This window comes from Epinephelus fuscoguttatus, linkage group LG11 (assembly GCF_011397635.1).
Source record: "Epinephelus fuscoguttatus linkage group LG11, E.fuscoguttatus.final_Chr_v1".
NCBI lineage: Eukaryota > Metazoa > Chordata > Actinopteri > Perciformes > Serranidae > Epinephelus > Epinephelus fuscoguttatus.
Genome location: NC_064762.1, coordinates 28350500 through 28369543, shown reverse-complemented (window position 1 = coordinate 28369543; position 19044 = coordinate 28350500). Strand labels below are relative to the sequence as shown.

The following is a 19044-nucleotide window of genomic DNA, read 5'->3' as shown; positions in this document are numbered from 1 at the left end:
ACACACACACACACACACACACACACACACACAATGCCTCATCCCATTAAGGCCAGTCAGTATGCAGTGCAGTGGGAGTGATTTGCAAGAGCTTTATCAGTCTGAATGTTAATAGAAGAGCTATGGGACATACTGGCCAAAGCAGATAACGACTGGCTAACTTGTGTGTGTTTGTGTGAGAGAGAAAGAAAATGTCAGAGGAAATAGGCAAAGCAGTTAGTTTGTAAAGTGCTGCTATTGGTAAAACACAACAACTTAGTATTGTAGGAAACCACATATGTACAGTATGGGTACAGACAGACCATGTGCAAAGACAATTTCCACCACCGCTCTGGTTTACAACTATTTGAAGTTTCCATTATCTAATATATCAAAGGGGACCTATTATACTAATTTTCAGGTTCATACTTGTAATTAGGGTTTCAACTACAACATGTTTACATTTTTTACTGGTCAACAAAGGCTTGATTTTTCTCAAACTGTTTCTCTGTGCTGGAACATCTGTATTCACCTCCTGTCTGATATGCTCCATTTTAGCGTCTGTCTCTTTAAGCCGCACAGCTTTAAGGAGCCCTTCTGTGCAGAGTTTGTATGTTCACCCTGTGTCAGCATGGGTTTTCTCCGGGTACTCCGGCTTCCTCCCACAATCCAAAGACATGCAGGTATATCGGTGACTCTAAATTGTCCGTAGGTGTGAATGTGAGTGTGAGTGGTTGTCTGTCTCTATGTGTCAGCCCTGTGATAGTCTGGCGACCTGTCCAGGGTGTACCCCACCTCTCACCCAATGTCACCTGGGATACAGCCCTCCCCGCAACCCCTAACAGGATAAAGGGTTATGGAAAATGAATGAATGAATGTCTCTTTAAGCCTCTCTCCTGACAAAGCTCAGTCTGCTCTGATAGGTCAGTATTGCTAGGTCTTCCATACTTCAGCATCTTTGCACCTTTCTAATGCTTCTAAACCTGTTCCAGCAAGAATATGATCTGAAATTGGGGAGAAATTAACAACATCAGCAAGCAAGATTACATGTTTCCCTGACCTTAGCATGTAGCTACATGTAGCAACATCTGACTCCCTAAAATGAGCAAAAACATAAAAGGTCTCCTTTAAGTCGGAGGAATAACATATCATCAAAAATGTTTGATTTATACTTATGTCAGTGTTTAAGGGAGAAATTGTCATATTTCTTCATTAACAATCTTCACTAACTGGACTAAAAAGCATTCAGTGTAATGAACGTGTGAAACTGTATGGTATCTTCCTAAATTATTGCTTGACTTTGCCAAAAATCTTTTCTTCATCTGGCTTACAATATCATTATTCATAATTATTCAATTACTAAAAGGCAACTACTGACAGGCAAAATAAAACAAAATCAACATTTCTGAGGCTTTCCCAAAGTAAAACCAAATCTACGCAGCATTTAATTAGCTAATATTGGTTGTTTGTTTTCTGTTAATGCCTACATTTACTATTTAACACCAATTAAGTACATTTCAAAACGGATTAGCAATGTTCAGAACTTTCTCTAATCCAAACCTTTTCATGTGAACCACAAAATCTTTTGACAGAATGTAATGAATTAATATTTCCTCTGTTGTATGCTTGATGGATTTTCTACTTTCCATAAGTCCATGATAAACATTTGAAAATCATTAAGTCATTAAGGAATAAAAAGAAGGAAAGAAAACACAGAAATCAAACAAGAAAGTTTTCTCTAACACAGCTAATTAAACAGAATATTTCACTAGAAGAGACATCACGACCGTCTTAGAGATGCAACTCTTTGCCTCTTTACTTGTTTTACTTTTAATTATCAAAGCTGAATTCAGAGGCAAATGCTCCTCTGTCGGTCTGGCTGCAATGCCACCAGATTTACTCTGGTGGAGTCAGAGTCTGTGGCAGATCAATTGGACAAATCAATCGGACCTTAGCAGCATTTTCCGCTCAGTTAGTGACAATCAATGGGTTTACAGAGAGAGCGAAAGACAGAGGGAGAGGGAGAGAGCTCTCTGAGTCTGGGGCCGGCCCCTGATGCTTTATGACATATTGTACCCTGGATTTATCTGACCTTGCTATTGACCAAGAGGCTGTTTCACGTGTCTTCTGAAGATAAATCAACTGTACATCAAGACGAGATTTCCCACTGATCAGCCTCATGAATAATTATGTCAAGACATCTTTTGAATTTCTATCATGACTAATTCAGAGGGTTTCTATATGCATACATACATACGTACATACATGCATACATGTTGCTTTATACTGGACTGTTACTGGTCTTCATGGATGAGCAGTCTAATGATCAGTTGGGCTTATTAGTGCATGCACTTACACTAAATCTCTTAACATAAATCAGATTCATGGACCTTTTCTGTTTGAAACAGCAATACCTCTTGATGTCAGTATATTAAAGGAATTCCAAGACCAGCGTGAACCCTTGTCACAGATAGAGTCCACATTTTCAGCTGACAGTGAAGGATAAAGCAAACAAAAGGGTAAAGATATTGGCCTGGCCTGTTTTTATGACTACTGACAGAGCACCGTAACTTCCCCTGAAAATCTTGTTTTTGCTGACCTCCAGTGATTTAACTTTGGCTGCAGTGGTGGATAGGTGTACTCTTTGTCACCTGTGACATCACTGAAAGGTGTGGTTACAACTGCAGCAAAGCATATTTATTCAGAAACAGGCTTGAAATTTTCAACCACAGAGGGCAGTACCATGCTGCGTTTAGCTTAACGGAGCTATTTGCAACATTCAGAGCATATCTATGATTCAGAGTCTGAGACAGGATTGCCTGCACAAGGCTCTTAACATGGAGGTGGCTGAGATAGCAAATAACAGCGTGAACGGTGCTAACAACGGCAACAGTGCTGACAGAGCTAACAGTATTAACCAGTGGGGGAGCCAGAGGGTGGGTGTTAGATGCCATTCCCCACTGTGGGTCAGGATGACAATCAGCTAGCCTTAGGGATACATACACAAGGGCTCACCTGAAACTACACAACTGTAGAGACTGAAACTTCACCCTTGATCGCGGAGACAGTAGTTGACAATCTGACCACAAGGCCCCTTTATGATCTTCCTCAGCAGATGGAGTTAGCTTCATTTTTGCCCACTTTACATGGCGTTATTGAAGTTCTTAAAGGGGCTCTAAGAATAAGTGAGAGCATTTGAGTCGTCTGGACATGGTTGTCAACATGTAGGTGGCTGAGCTGGCAGCTAACAGTGCTAACACGCAGCTGGACAGGCTTCCATAACAATGAACAGGACGCCATTACTCCACTACATCTTTACATTGCTAATAGGGGTCTGCTGCCATATTAATGCTCTGAATGCTGTATACAACTTCTTTTAACACCTAACTTAAATGACTTAAAAGATCCAATTGCCAGCTAAAGAAGCAGGTAATAAGGTGAGAATCACATAGGACATTTGGTTTCCATAACACTAACGGTTATGTAATGGAACAATGTGGGTTGTGTCGACAAAAATTACTCCTTTTGTCTAACTTGGGACTTATATTATTGTCTGGACAAACTGCAAAGCAAAAGTGGAAAAAGTAGCAACGACAGGAAATTACATTTCTGGCATTTATCTTGTTCTCTGAAATTAAAATCGAACAACTGAACAAACAAGGTTTACTTGGTGTAGAAGCAATAACACATTTTAAACTGTGGCCTTGTTTCTCGGCGGCCCTCTTGGGTTTTTCAGATAGCTACGGGGCAGAGTGATGAAAAACTGCAGAGAGGGAATAAAGAGAACAAGGCCATGGAGTGGAGTGGACCCACAGCATGATGGCCTGAAACTGAAGAAGATACTGGGTCACTCGAGGCAAGATGGATGGACCGAAGGAGGACGGAGAGGGAATACAGGATAAAGTAAGTTTTTTAATAAATGAAGGAGAATAAAGGAACTGGGAGTAAAACAGAGAGAGGGGAGAGAAATAGGGATGAAGGGAGAGATGATAATTGGGCCTCATTTGCAAGTGTGTCTGTGTGTTTTACAGATTTCCTCTGCCTCAATCTGGGTCAAGGTTATTTAGGCTGTCTAACAGCTCCTAACTACACTGCTTTAAAAGTGCTTCACTGATGTTTCATCTCAACCATCCATTTGTGAGAACTTTGTATGTGCTTCGACTATGCCATTCCCTCCATCACTGTTTAATCTGCACACAATACATTGAGTATATCAAACTGAGAGACTTTATCCTACAGTCTGACCACATCATTCATGAGTGCCATTGTAACCACTTAATTTCTGAGCTGTGTGTTAATATAATTAAACAATTTTACATATGACTTTAACTGTTATCTATTAATTAATACGACAAAACACAGGTTATTGGTCTGGGCTTGCTTGTAGTCTTTAAAGTGTAAATCCCCTTGTTTTACTTTAATTAGCATTTTAATGATAACTGGATGTTTGTGATGTATAGCTCTTGCCATGAGCATGTTTTGCTGGTAGCCAGCTGTAGGCTACAAACACAGCAGGGAAGTCATTCTTGCTGTGTTTTTAGCCTACAGCCAAACAGCATGAAATACCTACAATAAACAACACAGCCTAATTCTCAGAGGCATAGAGAGGTTATATCACCACAAGTACATTGATAGCTCCTGTTAAATGACTATTGCAGGATTTATACTTCTGCACTGAATTGACGGCGTACCCTACCCTGTAGCCTGCCTTGCACCTCCCCAGAAATGTAACTACATGTTGCAGTGACGCAGACCTCCTGTCTATTTTTGTAAGCTGAAACCCTTTCCCTCAGTGGAAACAAAGTTTTCCTTTACTTCAGTTTCACAGATAATAAACAATAAATTGTGAAGACAATAAAGGCTTCAAAACAAAGCATTTTAAGTCTTGTGTGTTATTTATCCTGGCTTCATATGAGCAGAGGACATCTCCGCTAGTGCTAGGCTAATTTATAAAATGTAAAATGCCAAAGGCTTGTGCTAATAACGTTAGCATGTTGTATTTGTTTGGAAAACATGTTCAGTATAAGACAGTTGTTTTGTCAGTGATCCTTGTGTAATGGAACTTAACTTATTAACATTACCTTTGTTAAATGTTGCTGTTGTCCCTGGCTTCATATGAGTAAAGGAAAAGTCTGCTAGCCGCTAAGCTAATTTATACAATGTAAAATGCCCAAGGCTTGTGAAAAGAACATTAGCTTGTTGTATTTGTGGGGAAAATGTGTCCAGGTAAAGACAAATGCTGTGTCTGTGAATGCTGCGAGTTATAGTGAAGCTGATTTGTGTACTTTTGTTTAAAATTGTCTCTATTAAGCCATGTTTAATGTGTGTTTAATGTGCGTTTTGAATCAACTAAACTTTATATCACTTTAAAGAAACCCCGCTGCCAACTAGTGTTTTGGAGGTGTAACTGCAGAGTGACACAGACACACCACTGCACAAGTATGAACTCTTTTAACAGCGTACACTCTGCATAGAGCTTCTTATTAATTCATTCATATAATATGAGCAGGACTACAAATCAAAATATGATGAAAGCAAAAACTACCTTGAAGCTAAAAGACAGAAAGATATAAACATTCGGCTGTAATGCACATTCTGGATGATTTAGACTTATTTTCACTTAAGCCACACACACTAACATATAGGTGAGTATGGACCACCTTGGACATTAAAAACAATGCAGTCTTTTCCTGTCCTTGGTCATGTTTGACCCCCCTCATTTGCATTTTGCTGAGTCGCTGCTCACTTCCATGACGCTTTGAGATAACTGTTTCAGTCCACCAAACATACATGCTCACTGATGCATGTGTAACTGCCAATTCAGGCTAATCTGAGTTTAAATTTTGCTCCCACAGAGTCATTTCCAAGAATCAGTGCACAGAATTGAAAACCATGCATTTAAACAAATGACCGGTTTGTTCTATGTGTACATGTCGCACACAGGAAGAAAACTTCCAGCTAAAAATAGGAGTTTAAGTTTCCTGCTCAGTGGTGCATTAGCCACTGTGGCGCTGGGTGTGTGTGTTAGGAGATTTGTGTGTGCGGGAATGTTGGTAATATGTGTGTGTGTGTGTGTGTGTGTGTGCTTCCAAGCTATCATAGCTCAGTCATGCAGGTAAAGTCATCATCACCAGCAATCTGCTCAGGCCTCTAGGGGGATGATGCATGAGGACACACATACATGTGCCTCCACATGAACCCACACACACCCACGTTTAACAACACATCTAACCACACACAGACACACACACACACAATCTCCCCTGGGGTGTTCCTCACTCTTGAGAGAAGGACCAGAGGGGGTGCAGAGTCCATTCACCCATATAGACAGAGAGAAAATTAATTTGTCACAGCACGTTTATCGTCATGACAACCTGCCTTTTAATTAACGGCTGACAAACAGCAGTGTCGAGTCTCTGTCTGGGGAAGGAGAGATAGAAAGAAAATGGAGGAGGAAAAAAGGTGCTCTCCTCATCATTTGTGATTGACATTCTTATGACACTGATACTGTGCTGTATGTTTTCAAAAAATTAAGGTTTGGCTTAGTTTAAGGATTAAATGACTATCGGCCTGGATGATTATTATGATTATCAGAATCCTTATTTTTTTCTTCTGACAGTAAAAATGTTAAGTTGTAATAAACATCATGATCCAATATGAAGAAGTCGCAAAAACACCCAGTGGTTCCACTAGTTACATTCTGCCATTAGTCTTATAGTAGTTACTGGATGAACCCTTAGTTGCACAGTACGAGGACTGTAAGGAGAGGGAGAAGGAGTGAGACGGAGCCTGGATGCGGCAAGAGATATGACAAAGTTATCATAGTTTATAAACTATACACAGTGGTGACTGACAATACAGACATGTTATACACTAAACAAAGGATGCTGAGAGGAATCTGTATAAAGTTTTGTGTTGAAAAGATGGTGTTTGTTTCACTCTAAACTTTGGGATTAAAATTTATATTTTCACTATAAATGTATCGGTTCCAAGTAATGGTTAACGGCCTCGTCGAATACTAATAATTAGTGTTGGAATTGGCCTTGGAAAAAAAAAAAAAATTGGTTGATCCCTAGTTTAGTTTGGGAAATGTAAACCAGGTTAAGATTGTCATCATGGATAAAACACACAGCAGTGATTATTGGCAGTAGCTTGTTTGCAAATTCAGGAAATTTAAAGACATCATGATAAGATCTAGGTAATTTTAATGGACATTTATAATTTTTTGACAATTTAAAAACAAAAAAACAGCATTTCTCAGCATTAATCTTTAGATAAAAAGCCTAATGAAGATTAATAAGAGCTGCAACGTAATCTAATAACGTAATTGCAGACAATGGGAGTAGTCTTGGTTTTCCATCTCTTTTTATTTTTCTTTTCACATTCTTCAATGCAGCAACTCCAAACCTATGATTTCATCATATATAGTAGCTTTACATTTAGCCCTTTGATGTCAAATTACAGTGGATAAAAATCCAAGTCTTTTTATATATAAACCACAGAGGAAAAGTTTGTATGCACTGCTGTATGGATCAGTTCCAAAAGAAATATACCAACAATCAGGCTGCATCCAATCTGACACAAAAGAACAAACTGGCTTTATATCTCCATTATTAAAATTGCGTGTGTTTCTGCATGTGTGTTTGTGCAGCAGTCAAACCCAGCGGCAGCCCTTTGACAGAGTGTCACAGTGCATTAATAAAGGCTGACTGTGGCCTATAACCTTGTCAGTGTACTCCGAAACTTTTGGTTTGTCTTTTGAGTGCTAGTGGAGTTTCAGAGCCAGCCGCTGGCATGTAGTCCTGGATGGAAAAACCAAACAACTCCTGTCTGACAAGCCCGCTCTGTCATGTAAAACTAAAGCGTCTCAGCTCTGTGTGTGTGAGAGCGGAATAGAGAGGAGGCTTGTGTTCACCCGGCTCACTTCAAGCCTCAGACCACAGAGCTCTTTTAAGTATCAAACCATAAAAACAGACCTGCTGCCTCAAATACCGCCAGTGTGAAAGAGCATGTGTGTGTGTGTGTGTGTGTGTGTGTGTGTTCTACCTCTTGAGGTTAAGCAGAGCCCAGGGGATGCCAGTGGGCGTTTTGAAGGCAGGCAGCAGCTTTTCACCCAGCTCCACCGCCTTTCTACGGTATACCTGAGAAAGAAAGAAAAGAGCATCTCATTAAAAGAGGTTTCTCCCTCTAATCTCACATTTTCTTGACCATCCTTTTGAGAGATAAAGTGCACCCAACGAAGGGAAAAAAAATCCCTTTCTCCAGCACACAATGAGTGTCTCACACAGCAACACCATTCTCTATTAGACCTTTTACCCAAGAATGGTTTCATTGTTGTTTGGCCATCTCAGCAATGATACCACACAGCTTACACCTACAAGTCCACATGAAACAGACAGCCGAGTATGTGTATGTGATGCTATGTAATTTTACATATGTCTGAGTTTCCTGTAAAAAAAAAACAGGAAGCAAGGGAGGAACTTGTTGTGCTAGCCAATAGAAATGTAATAGAAATGGCAGTGGCTAATGCTAGCTGTGCTAACGGTGCAAATACACTAGTGGTGACAGAGCTGATGATGTTAATGCTGGTCAGTAACTGGCAGAATTTAAAGCAATGGGGGAGGGACGTAACAATTAACGTTTAATTAGTCACAAAATGAGTGTACACCCCCAAGTGCATGGTGAGTCACCATTATTGTTCATTGTTTCCAAATGACAAACTCGAAAATACCATTAAGAACACCCACAACATTACTTTTTCGTCATTTTTGGTCCAGATTCAGATTGTTTGTTTTATCAACCAAGAGCCAAAAACTCAAATGTATTCAGATTACTATCATACAGGACAGAGAAAAGCATCAAACCCTAACAACAAAGAAGCTGGATCCAGCAAACTTTTTTGCTTGAAAAGTATAAACACTTTAAGTAAATCAGCTTATTTGATGAAGTTGCTGTATTGTAAATGGCTTTTGATTAGGGATGCCTAAATTGATTGGCCGATATTCAGTGGAAATATGCGATTGGGAGATGGAGATTATTGCTTTCTAGTTGCCAATCATGCGCACAGGGGTGGGGTGGGGCGTTATCAGCAACTAGCAAATCCGTGAATACTCAGCTTTCCCACGTGTTTTATTAAGTTTTTAGGTACCCCACAAGTACTCTGTTTTGCTGATACCTCACTAGAACTGAACTCCCACTCCTGCAGCGAGCAGCGTTCTCCTGCCTGCCCCACGCCACACATCCACACACTAACTGCCTGCTCACAGCACAAGAGGAGGGGGAGAGAGATTACACTGCATTTTTCAGTTGTCCTTATAGACTTACTGTAGGCTACTGGTGTATTGCACCTTGGGATTTTGTTGTATTGCTCTGTTGTTTTAAAGTAGTAAGTAAAGTCATGTTGGTGATAGAATAAGAAACCATCAAGACTCTTTGTGGTTCTTTATTCATATTGTTACTTTACAGCCTAGGTTACATTGCCACGTGGTGGAGAGCCCATTACCCTACAAACCAGTCAAACCGACTTATGACACTGCTGTACCAGTTGCTATAAAAAAAGGAAACAAATGATTGGTAGTGCCCAATATGGCTCATGAACAATCGACAATCAGTGCAGATGTCAGCCTGATATTGCTCATAGATGATCAACAATCAGTATTGATGTCAGCCCAATATGACTTGTAGACTATCAACAGTCTGTATAGGTATCTGCTCTCATGCAATATAATGTAAAACTTCATTAATGATAAAGCTATAATGATAATTGGTATGGATTTTCTATGCCTGTTGTTTTTGAACTAAAGAAAATGACAAATACTAAACAATTCATCTAAAAGAAGAAACAAAAAAAACGCAACCATACACAATGTTGAATGGTAAACAGAGGCATTTTCTGTGTCAGGTATACTAGTTTTAGAAAATGTTTTAAAAATAACTACCAGGAGCCGCCTGCCAAATCACAGCACCAAGGGACAAACTCCAGTTCTGAGGCCAGTGCTTTCATTTAGGGCAACATTTGACAAGGACACAACGAAAGTCAAAGCTCACTGAATTCAAATTCTTTTAAAACCTGATTTACATTGCAAATATAATAGTCTTCTCCTATTATATGTAAAGCTCCCAGGAGAAGAACAAAGAAGTTTATATTACACCTGTAGCTAAGTCCTCCCCTCCTTCCTTCCAATGTTTATTATCCCCTTATTCCAGGCTTTCGCTCTTTCCTGTCTCCTTCCTTTAGTCCTTGTAATCTGTTGCCAATATCATTCCCTGGCTGTCTTGTTGTTGCATGCAGCTACATTGATGTTTTCCATCTGTAATTTGAGGGAAATTACACGGATACTTCACCCCATTTAAGGTCACTTGCACCAGATACCTCCCAGTAAAACTATTCCAGTAAACTCAAAACAATAATATAATGAGATGCTAAGTCTGAAACTGAAGAAGCATGTCTGGCACACATGTGCTGAATATTTCAAAAGACACGATACAAACAGTTTAACACCAGTTTAATGCTACAACAAAATGGATGATGGAGCAATTTTACAAATGAAAATAAGTCTGGAAGAATCAGCTTACATTTGACTGAACAGAACTAATTGCAGTTGTGGAAAATAAATAGGCAGAATGAACGGACAAATTATCCAGCAGTATTTCCCCGTTATACATTTAGGGTTTTAATGCATTCAGAGAAAAGAAATTACGATGCTTTCATGACTCACTGCTCACCAGAGGTAACAAAACTTAAGCTTCAAAGTAATACAAACTTCTCGTAAATAGCAGTGAGTCAGCCCTCCATCCAGAGAAAACTTCCTTACGTTTGATGTTTTATTTTTTCTTATTCCTTCGGTATCTTTTAGAATAAGACATCACAGGCTGAGCTGGTAAACATGAGCATGTGTTGTGCACTTCAGTGTACTGACATTAATTTATACAATTTTGGAGTATTCCTCTAAATTTACTCTCTATCTTGGAACAAGTGTGTGCAGAGGCTCTGTGTTGCTTTAAGTAACTTCATGAATATTAAACCATAGAACAAGCAAAACAGCAAATTTACCTGGATGTGGGGCCTGTAAAAAACAGGTGTGGATGTCTTATAAAAGTGAATTACAGGTAAATGTGTAACATGACTTTTGAACATTGTCTTCATGAGATTTTTTTTATATATCTGATTTGTATTTTTCTTGGCTGTGTCACTTTTGTGGTTGGAATTAACAGAATCAATGCTTGATTGTGGACTCATGTTTGATATTTGACCTCTACCAATCTAGTAACAATCAAATGTTAGGTTTCACTCTGAGACACAACAAATTATGACGTTTCTGCTCCAAGGCAAAACCAAATTTTCCCCTTGAATAACTATCACCTACAAGTGCTACTGAATTTGATTTCCCAGTCAAAGCTCTTGTGTTAGCATATCTGACCGGACAGCTTTGTAGCAGTTTTAGCCGAGGGGTTATGGTGTCTCTTAGGTGTCTGAATTTGTTGGCTGTAAATGTGAAGTACTTCCATATTTGGCTCCTGGCACGAGTTTAGTCAAGCAGTTAAGATAGAATGGGATTTGGCCCAAGACGTGGTAGACTGTTTGACACTGCTGCCAAGGTTTCAGCAGCTTGACTCGAACTGCTGCTGCTGCTGTCCGCTGACAAGAGTGAGAATGACGTTATGTCTGTTTTAGTTTTTCTCGTAATAACTGCAGTCCACATGTGAGTGACATTTCATTTTTATCTCTGACAGTTAATGTAGGCTGGCAGTGCCCTCCCCCAAAATTACCATTTGTTTATGAATGATTTATATGATCACTAACCTTGTGTTATGTTGTATTGGTGAAGAAAACATTTTACTTGTATTCCTCCATTGAACGAAGAATCCAAAAACGGAGAAAGTTATTGACGAATTGAAGTCATAGGCAACCATGTTTAATGACAACGACAATATCAGAACATCTGTTTACAAACTCTCACACAAGTCATACAGTATAATCCAAGTCTCATTTATCCAGGAACTAAACACAAAGTGAAACTCATCTATGTTCTTCAACACCAGACTCCATTGACAAAAACACTAATTTTACCCTTGTTGAACACAGGAGCTGCTGGTCTACTGCTGCCTCAATCAGTTGGTTTGTTTGTGTTATTGTGTGACTTTGGTGTTTTAAAGAATAAGTTTGGATTCACTAAAATCACAAAATAACACAAACAAACTCCAGATTGAGGCAGTGGTAGACCAGCAGCTCCCGTGTTCACCAAGGTAAAAATAACTGCTTTTGTCAATGGAGTCTAGCTTTGAAAAGACCATAGATTAAGTTTCACCTTTTGCTCAGTTCCCCGTCAGAAAGGCTGTCTGTGTGAGAGTTTGTAAATGGATGTTTTGATAAAGTTTTGCTGTCGTTAAATGTGGACCCCTATGACTTAAATTTATCAAGAATATTTTCCGTTTGGGGTTCTTTGTTCACTGGAGGGATGTGAGAAAATTCAACTTAACACATGGTGAGTAATGCAGATATACAAATGGTCACATGAAAGATGAGTGCAAACTACCTATTTACCCATCAAATGCAGGGTTGATTTTAAGGTTCTATCATTTTTTAAAGCCATACATTGCTGAACTTCTCTGCCCCTACTCCAAATCTTGACCTCTTAGATCTTCAGAACGATGTCTTTTAACTGTCACCCAGTCAAGGCTGGTGCTCCAAAGCTTTGGAATAGTCTTCCGGTCTCAATCAAATGCTCCCCCTCTACTGATAATTTTAAAACAAATCTTAAGGCATATATGTTTTCAATGCCCTTTGCTTGTTCGTAGTGATTGATTTTAGTATTTTATAATATTTTCACGTTAATGGTGTTATTCTGTTTTATAGTTGTGTATATGTTATATTGCAATATATTTCTGTGTCATTCTTTTAATTTGTACAGTACTTTGTTCAACTGTGGCTGTTGTTAAATGTACTACATAAATAAACTTGATTTGATTTGAAACTTTACAGAAGCATTTTTGAAGCAGTAGTATGACATCAAGCTTTATGAATGAAGAAACAAGTGCACTTGTTTAAGGAGGGACATCATTTAGTTCCACTTCAGATTAAAGCATTAAAGCACTAAAGCATTAAGTGCCGCAGTACCGGATATTATTCTAGTTTCTGGAGACACTGGCGAGCGTGTTTGTATGTTTTTTAGGTGTGTTTTTTATCCTGTCTTGTATGTGGTGTGTCTGTCGTCTATTTTTTTTTTATTATATTTTATATGGACCTATTTTTGAGTCTAAAATAGAGATTGATTGATTGATTGTGCACATGCATAAAAGACTTCTGAATCTAGAATATGAATGCAGGAAACCAAGCGAAACTTCAACTGTTTCCTATATTCTCAAAGAAAACAAACACACAAACAACACAAACCTGTTCAGCTTTACTTGATTTGCTGCATTTGCAAATCAAACACATCTCTGATCTGACACAACCGAATAGCTCTATTTAAGTACCTGCAGTAACTGTGCATTACCTCCCAGAGAGAGCAAACACCAAACATTTACATCCTTGACTCATGTGCTTTAATCACACAGGACTGTTAGCCCTTCAAACACCCACAAGATTATAATATTACGAGCTATATACATAAGCTGGTTTGTGGTTGCCAGACTCATAACCAATTTTAAAACCTACTGCTTGAATATCATTGATACAGTTTTACCATTTCAAATCAAAGCAAGCTGTCACACACACACGCACACACGCACACACACACACACACACACACCCACCAAATTAGCTTTTATAGTGACAACATCTGTCCTCTCCTCTTTCATCATCCATCCATTACTCTTTCCTTTACTATAGTGATACCTTCCATATAGACACACATACAGAGAGGTGATACAGTAGCATACACTATGTCAGCACGCTGGCAGCTCAATTCCCAAAGGATCTACCGCTCAGCAGGGTGTGAGAGACAGGGGCAGAGGGGGAGAACAAGATCTGTGAAGAAGAGAAGCTCGAGAGGCTACTTGTCAAAACAATATGGCAACTGGACAGCTTTTCCTTCAAAAGTCAGAGGGAAAGGTTACTGTGAGCTCAATGCAGTGGAGAGGTAACAGGGGTGTGGTAATCACGTGGAATGGTACATGCCAGATTTGACAGTCTGGGATCAACTATCAAATCATTGTGGGTGAAAAGAAGTAATGTCAGGATGTATATGTTTGGTATTGTAAGGATGCCACAATTGTTGTTTTCTACAGACGTAACAGGCAGGTCTAACACCTTCCCTGGTAAAATGTCATATTGGAGGTTATGGATTGTTGTATAGACTTTAATCACACACACACTCACTCTGTTTTTAATATCTTCATGTTTCGAAACATATATTTATATTGTATTTCAAAAGGATTTACAAGATACAGTACTTTCAAGCCAAGATTTGTGACACTGTTGACACCAAATTACCCCAGAGTGTGTGTGTGTGTGTGTGTGTGTGTGTGTGTGTGTGTGTTTCAGGCGGCGTTGTTGGAGCAGGATTGTGTCGTAACAAGGCATCAGATCCCGGTGATTAATGCCTTTAATAATGCCAGGAGCACACTGAGGGGAAGAATAAAAACACTCCCAGGGACGCACAGAAGAATAAATTAAACACACCCTGTGTCCAAGGCCATCAAGCAAACTGCCAACAAGCTTTAATAAGCAACTGAATTATACAGAAACTGTGAACACAGACACTTGAAGCTTGTGGCTGATGTCATGAGTAAAAACTGATGTTAATAATCACATTTCACACCTGGGAACTTCTGATGAAATATCCATCAGGAAAAATTAACCACGTTACTGTTGTTATTTGTGCATCTAACCCCACGGTAAAGTAACAGCATAAATCTGTTATTATCAGTATCTGACGACTTATGAAACCGCTGTTTCGGAGACACCAGCTGACTGTTTTGACTGCGAAAATGTTCGCAGGGTGAGAAAGTGTGCATGATTATTATTTTAATAAGTAGTGTGCCTGCAAGTATCTGTCATGCTGTAATCACAGTAGCGGAAGAAGTTTCATAATATTTGTACAGATTAAGTGAAGTGAAAGCAGGATGAAGAAATGAATTATCCAAACACAATCTCTAACTGCACTGATCTGCATGCTTTAAATGTGTCACACGTGTTACTACGAAAAGAGTGTTTGCTTACTTTTGCTTAAATCAGGTGATATTTGCTTTTCATGGTTACTTGTGGCAGAGCATGTGTGTACTTAAAGTACGGTGAATGGTGCCACCGCACATTATGGTCAGTGGTGGGGATTCAAGTCATATAACTCAAGTCACAAGTTCGATGACTTTAGAATCGACTTGACAAAATCAAGAAAAGCTTGCAATTCGACTTTAACACCAGTGACTTGTGACTTCACTTGGACTTGAGCTTGAAAATGACTTGAAAATACTTGATACCTTTCCCCAGCCCAAAGATTCACAAGCATGATATTTAAAAAGTTTGCTACAAATCAATTCATTTCCTACATTAAGTAACATTACAACTATTCATTTCCAGCAAGTGGACACTAAGGTTGTTTTCACACTTGGTCCTTTGCAGCCCTCTAAATGGACTCAGAGCATATAAGAACACTACAAGAGAACTCAGACCCCTCTGAAGCAAGGTGGTCTGAGTTTGGTTTGCTTGAAGTCCTCATTGCAGTTCACTTAACCTGTGCATTGTGAACACAAAGTGCTCCAGGTTTGCTTTGCTCTTTGCCATTGTATTTAGCCCTCTAGATCACATGCTGTTGCACTGGGACGCTTGAAAAAATGGATGAAACCACGTTGGCCTGTAATGCTTACAAGGATGCAAAACAAGACGTAGTTTGGTCCACGGAAGATACTGCACGTCTCCAGATGTGGAATGCAGAATACATCAAACAGGAGCAGTCTACAGCACAGAAACACTAAGGTTTCCCTCCAACTTTAAGATCAACTGAAAGCGAAGGGCTTCATAATCACACTGCAGTGCCACTTTAAATTAAAAACAAATATAAATTATATATAGGCTATAGTGTGAATAGACAGAGGACTGAGTCCTGATCAGAGCTGAAGTTGACCAGAGAGGGAACTGAGTCCTCTTTCAAATGACAATGACAATGAGAACACAAAAAAACAGAGTCCCTTTTCTGTTGGTTCACTTTTTGGTCCACTTTCAGAGGACTGAGTTTGGTTCATTTAAAAAGGACTATATGTGAAAACACCCTTAATATCCTAGATCCACTTTGTTTGAATCAATCTAACAACATCCTATCAACTTTCAGGAGAGAACCATGAAGAACGTAAGTTACATTAATGAGTGGCAGTTGGAAGAAAATATACAAAGGATAATACTGTTTGTGTACATAAACTCTGCTGTGGTCAAAGAAAAATGAACTGCAGTATGCAAGACACGCAGGTTGAAAACTACAGACAGACACAACATCTTCCATCAAACTTGCTTCGACAAATACGTTAAACATTTTCTTTAAAAAATTAATGATTTTTCTGAGTTTGATATATTTTGTTGTTAAAATGGCATTACATTTGGTCAAATGTGCATTATGACATATCAAAATTTAGGACTTGAGACTTGACTCGGGACTTGCAAAACAATAACTTGGCCCCAGCTCTGGTCAACCCTCTACCCAAGGACCCTCATGACCCCTGACTCTTGTTTGTTGTTGAAAGACAGATTTTGGACAGATGCAGAAAACAGGTAGTACATCTAACAAAATAACACCCAACCATTGGTGACAATTCAGGTCAAAGAATCTTTGAAAAGACAAAGAAGGACACAACAGGACAAGTTAAAGTTCCAGATATGAGTAATGAAAAGAAAAAGGAGGTACAAAGAGAAAAAAGAGGAAGACCATTTGCTTTACCTCCTTTCCTCCAGAAGTTTTGGCCATTGTGTTCGCTCTCTACAAAGTCATTTAATCCACAGAATGAGAAAAGTGTGTGTTTTAGCGCGATAGAGACAGAATGAGAAATGGAGCAGGGACAAAGACAAAGAAAAACAAAGGATCAGTCTATTTAGGATGCAGTTACATTCCATGCTACTTGTACCACCAGGGAGTTCGCCTTGTTAACCCATGTTTTCTTGTGTGTGTAATTAGTGTGTTTGTATATGCTGAAGACATTTCAGCCTCTTTGTGTGGTATTTTAAGGCAGCTATTTTGGTTTGGGGTTCACTCTAATTTTAGGATTAGAAGGTTAGGTTTAGGTTTCAACGTATTTCCAGAACACAGTCAATAAAAGGCAGCAGAACGAATTTAAAACAACAACACATTCAACAGAACACCAAATTTTAGTGGCTTTAGGTCAAACAGCTGTTTCTAGACTCACTACTTAAGCAAAAAGTCCAGTTTCTCCAACACCAGTGGTGTGATGATTAAATCTTGATTGTTATTCTTACAACAGAGAATATGTAAAACCACTAGCTGGAGTCCAGACAAGTTCTCTCCAGAGGCTATTGTTGGAAATTCACTGTCGCAAGTCACTAAATGAGAAACATGTAAGATAGGGGGGTTGAGGGAAAGTGAGTACATCAGATCAATACAGCTTTACACCAACATGACTGACGTATATACACAGGGTAAGACACCACTGTCAACAATGGTCAATGAAGCATTAAAACACAATACAGGCGTCACTGACACATCTTTTTTGAGTTTTCTGATATTCAAATTTCAGAAAAAGGAAAAACAAGAGAAACATTGTGAACAAGAGTGCCAATTGATCTCTACCAGACATGTCTATACGAAAACAAAAGCATTAAATCTAAACAGATCGATCCAGAGAAAGGTTTCTTTCCAGAACTAAAGTTTCCAGAAAGCTTGGCCTTATGTTTTATTATTTTGTCTAACTTTCCAAATAGCTATGGGGTGAAAATAAATAAAATAAAGTTCTCATCAAGTTAATTACTGAGACGTGGAGACCCAGCAACATCAATTAAAAGAAACAACACAAGCCGACAAATAATTAGACACGTTGTAAACAATTCCCCAGTGTGAAACAATTACACACACCAAATAAAATCCAACCAAAAAAAAAAAGGAGAACATAAAATCTTCATTGAAATTTTTAAACTCCCTGCAAACTCAACTCTAGTAAGTGTGGCACCGTAGGGTATAGTTAATACAATAAGGTATGAGTGCTGCACAACCTGATAAAGACTTAATAAATGCAGGGTCTGGTTAATAACCTACTAAATATTCTCCAGTGTAGTCTTTCCCATAATACTGGTTTAAATAACTGAATTTGTCTTTTGTTTTTCAACACTTTTTTTAATGACTGGAAAAACAATGTTAACGCAAGAACCTCTCACTCACTTGTTTTGGAGCTAAACCAAATCACATGGTCCTCGAATTAAGATGTCATGTCCATGATTCTGAGCAGCTTTACCCATGTTGGCCTCAGCGTTGAGCTTGACAGTTGGACACAGCATTTGACAAAAAATATCCTCAACTGAAGGTCCAAAGCGGGACAAACACTGTATGAATTGGTTTCAGACCCAATTTTTGAGCCAGACTGAATTTGTTTGGCTTCATCTGGCATCGTTAATCATGAAGTGTACAAGATGGAATGTGGACTGTGTGGACTGTGGACTGGTCCGATCAACTGCTCCTGACCAGCCGTCAGATGTTGGGATGAATTTCTGGCATCAGAAATTTTGGTCAGGCTCTCGCACAATTGAAGCAGCAGTCAATTTCCCAAGGTCAGTGCCCTTTTTGCTCACTCAAACAATCACACAGTGCATACCCAGCTAGTATACTGGTGGTGCCGCTAACTAACTAATTTGTGTGTGTGAGTATGTGTGTGTGAGAGACAGAGAGAGAGAATCAAACCTTAGACTGACCTGTTTTTGCAGAAATGGACTTTTAATCGTGTTTCGGGACTGTCTCTACATTACTGTTCACCATACCACCGCTAGCAAACAAACTTCAACCCACCCTGGATCTTTCAAACACATCTTTGTTGACTGTTGTCAATAGCCAGAACAGTCCCCGGGGGCCGATGTGCCATTTTATTGTCTGGTATGAGCAATGTGAGCACTTAGGTCATGGCTTGAATATTGGA

General features: G+C 39.1%; 1 protein-coding gene across 1 annotated transcript in view; it reads right to left on the bottom strand.

Moving 5' to 3' along the window:
• man1a1 (mannosidase, alpha, class 1A, member 1) overlaps nucleotides 1–19044 on the bottom strand; it is a 200314-nt gene that overhangs the window by 36937 nt on the left and 144333 nt on the right. Inside the window, exon 5 of the mRNA XM_049589654.1 lies at nucleotides 8026–8120. Within this exon, the coding sequence (XP_049445611.1) occupies nucleotides 8026–8120 (95 nt within the window). The remainder of the gene's footprint in view (nucleotides 1–8025; nucleotides 8121–19044) is intronic.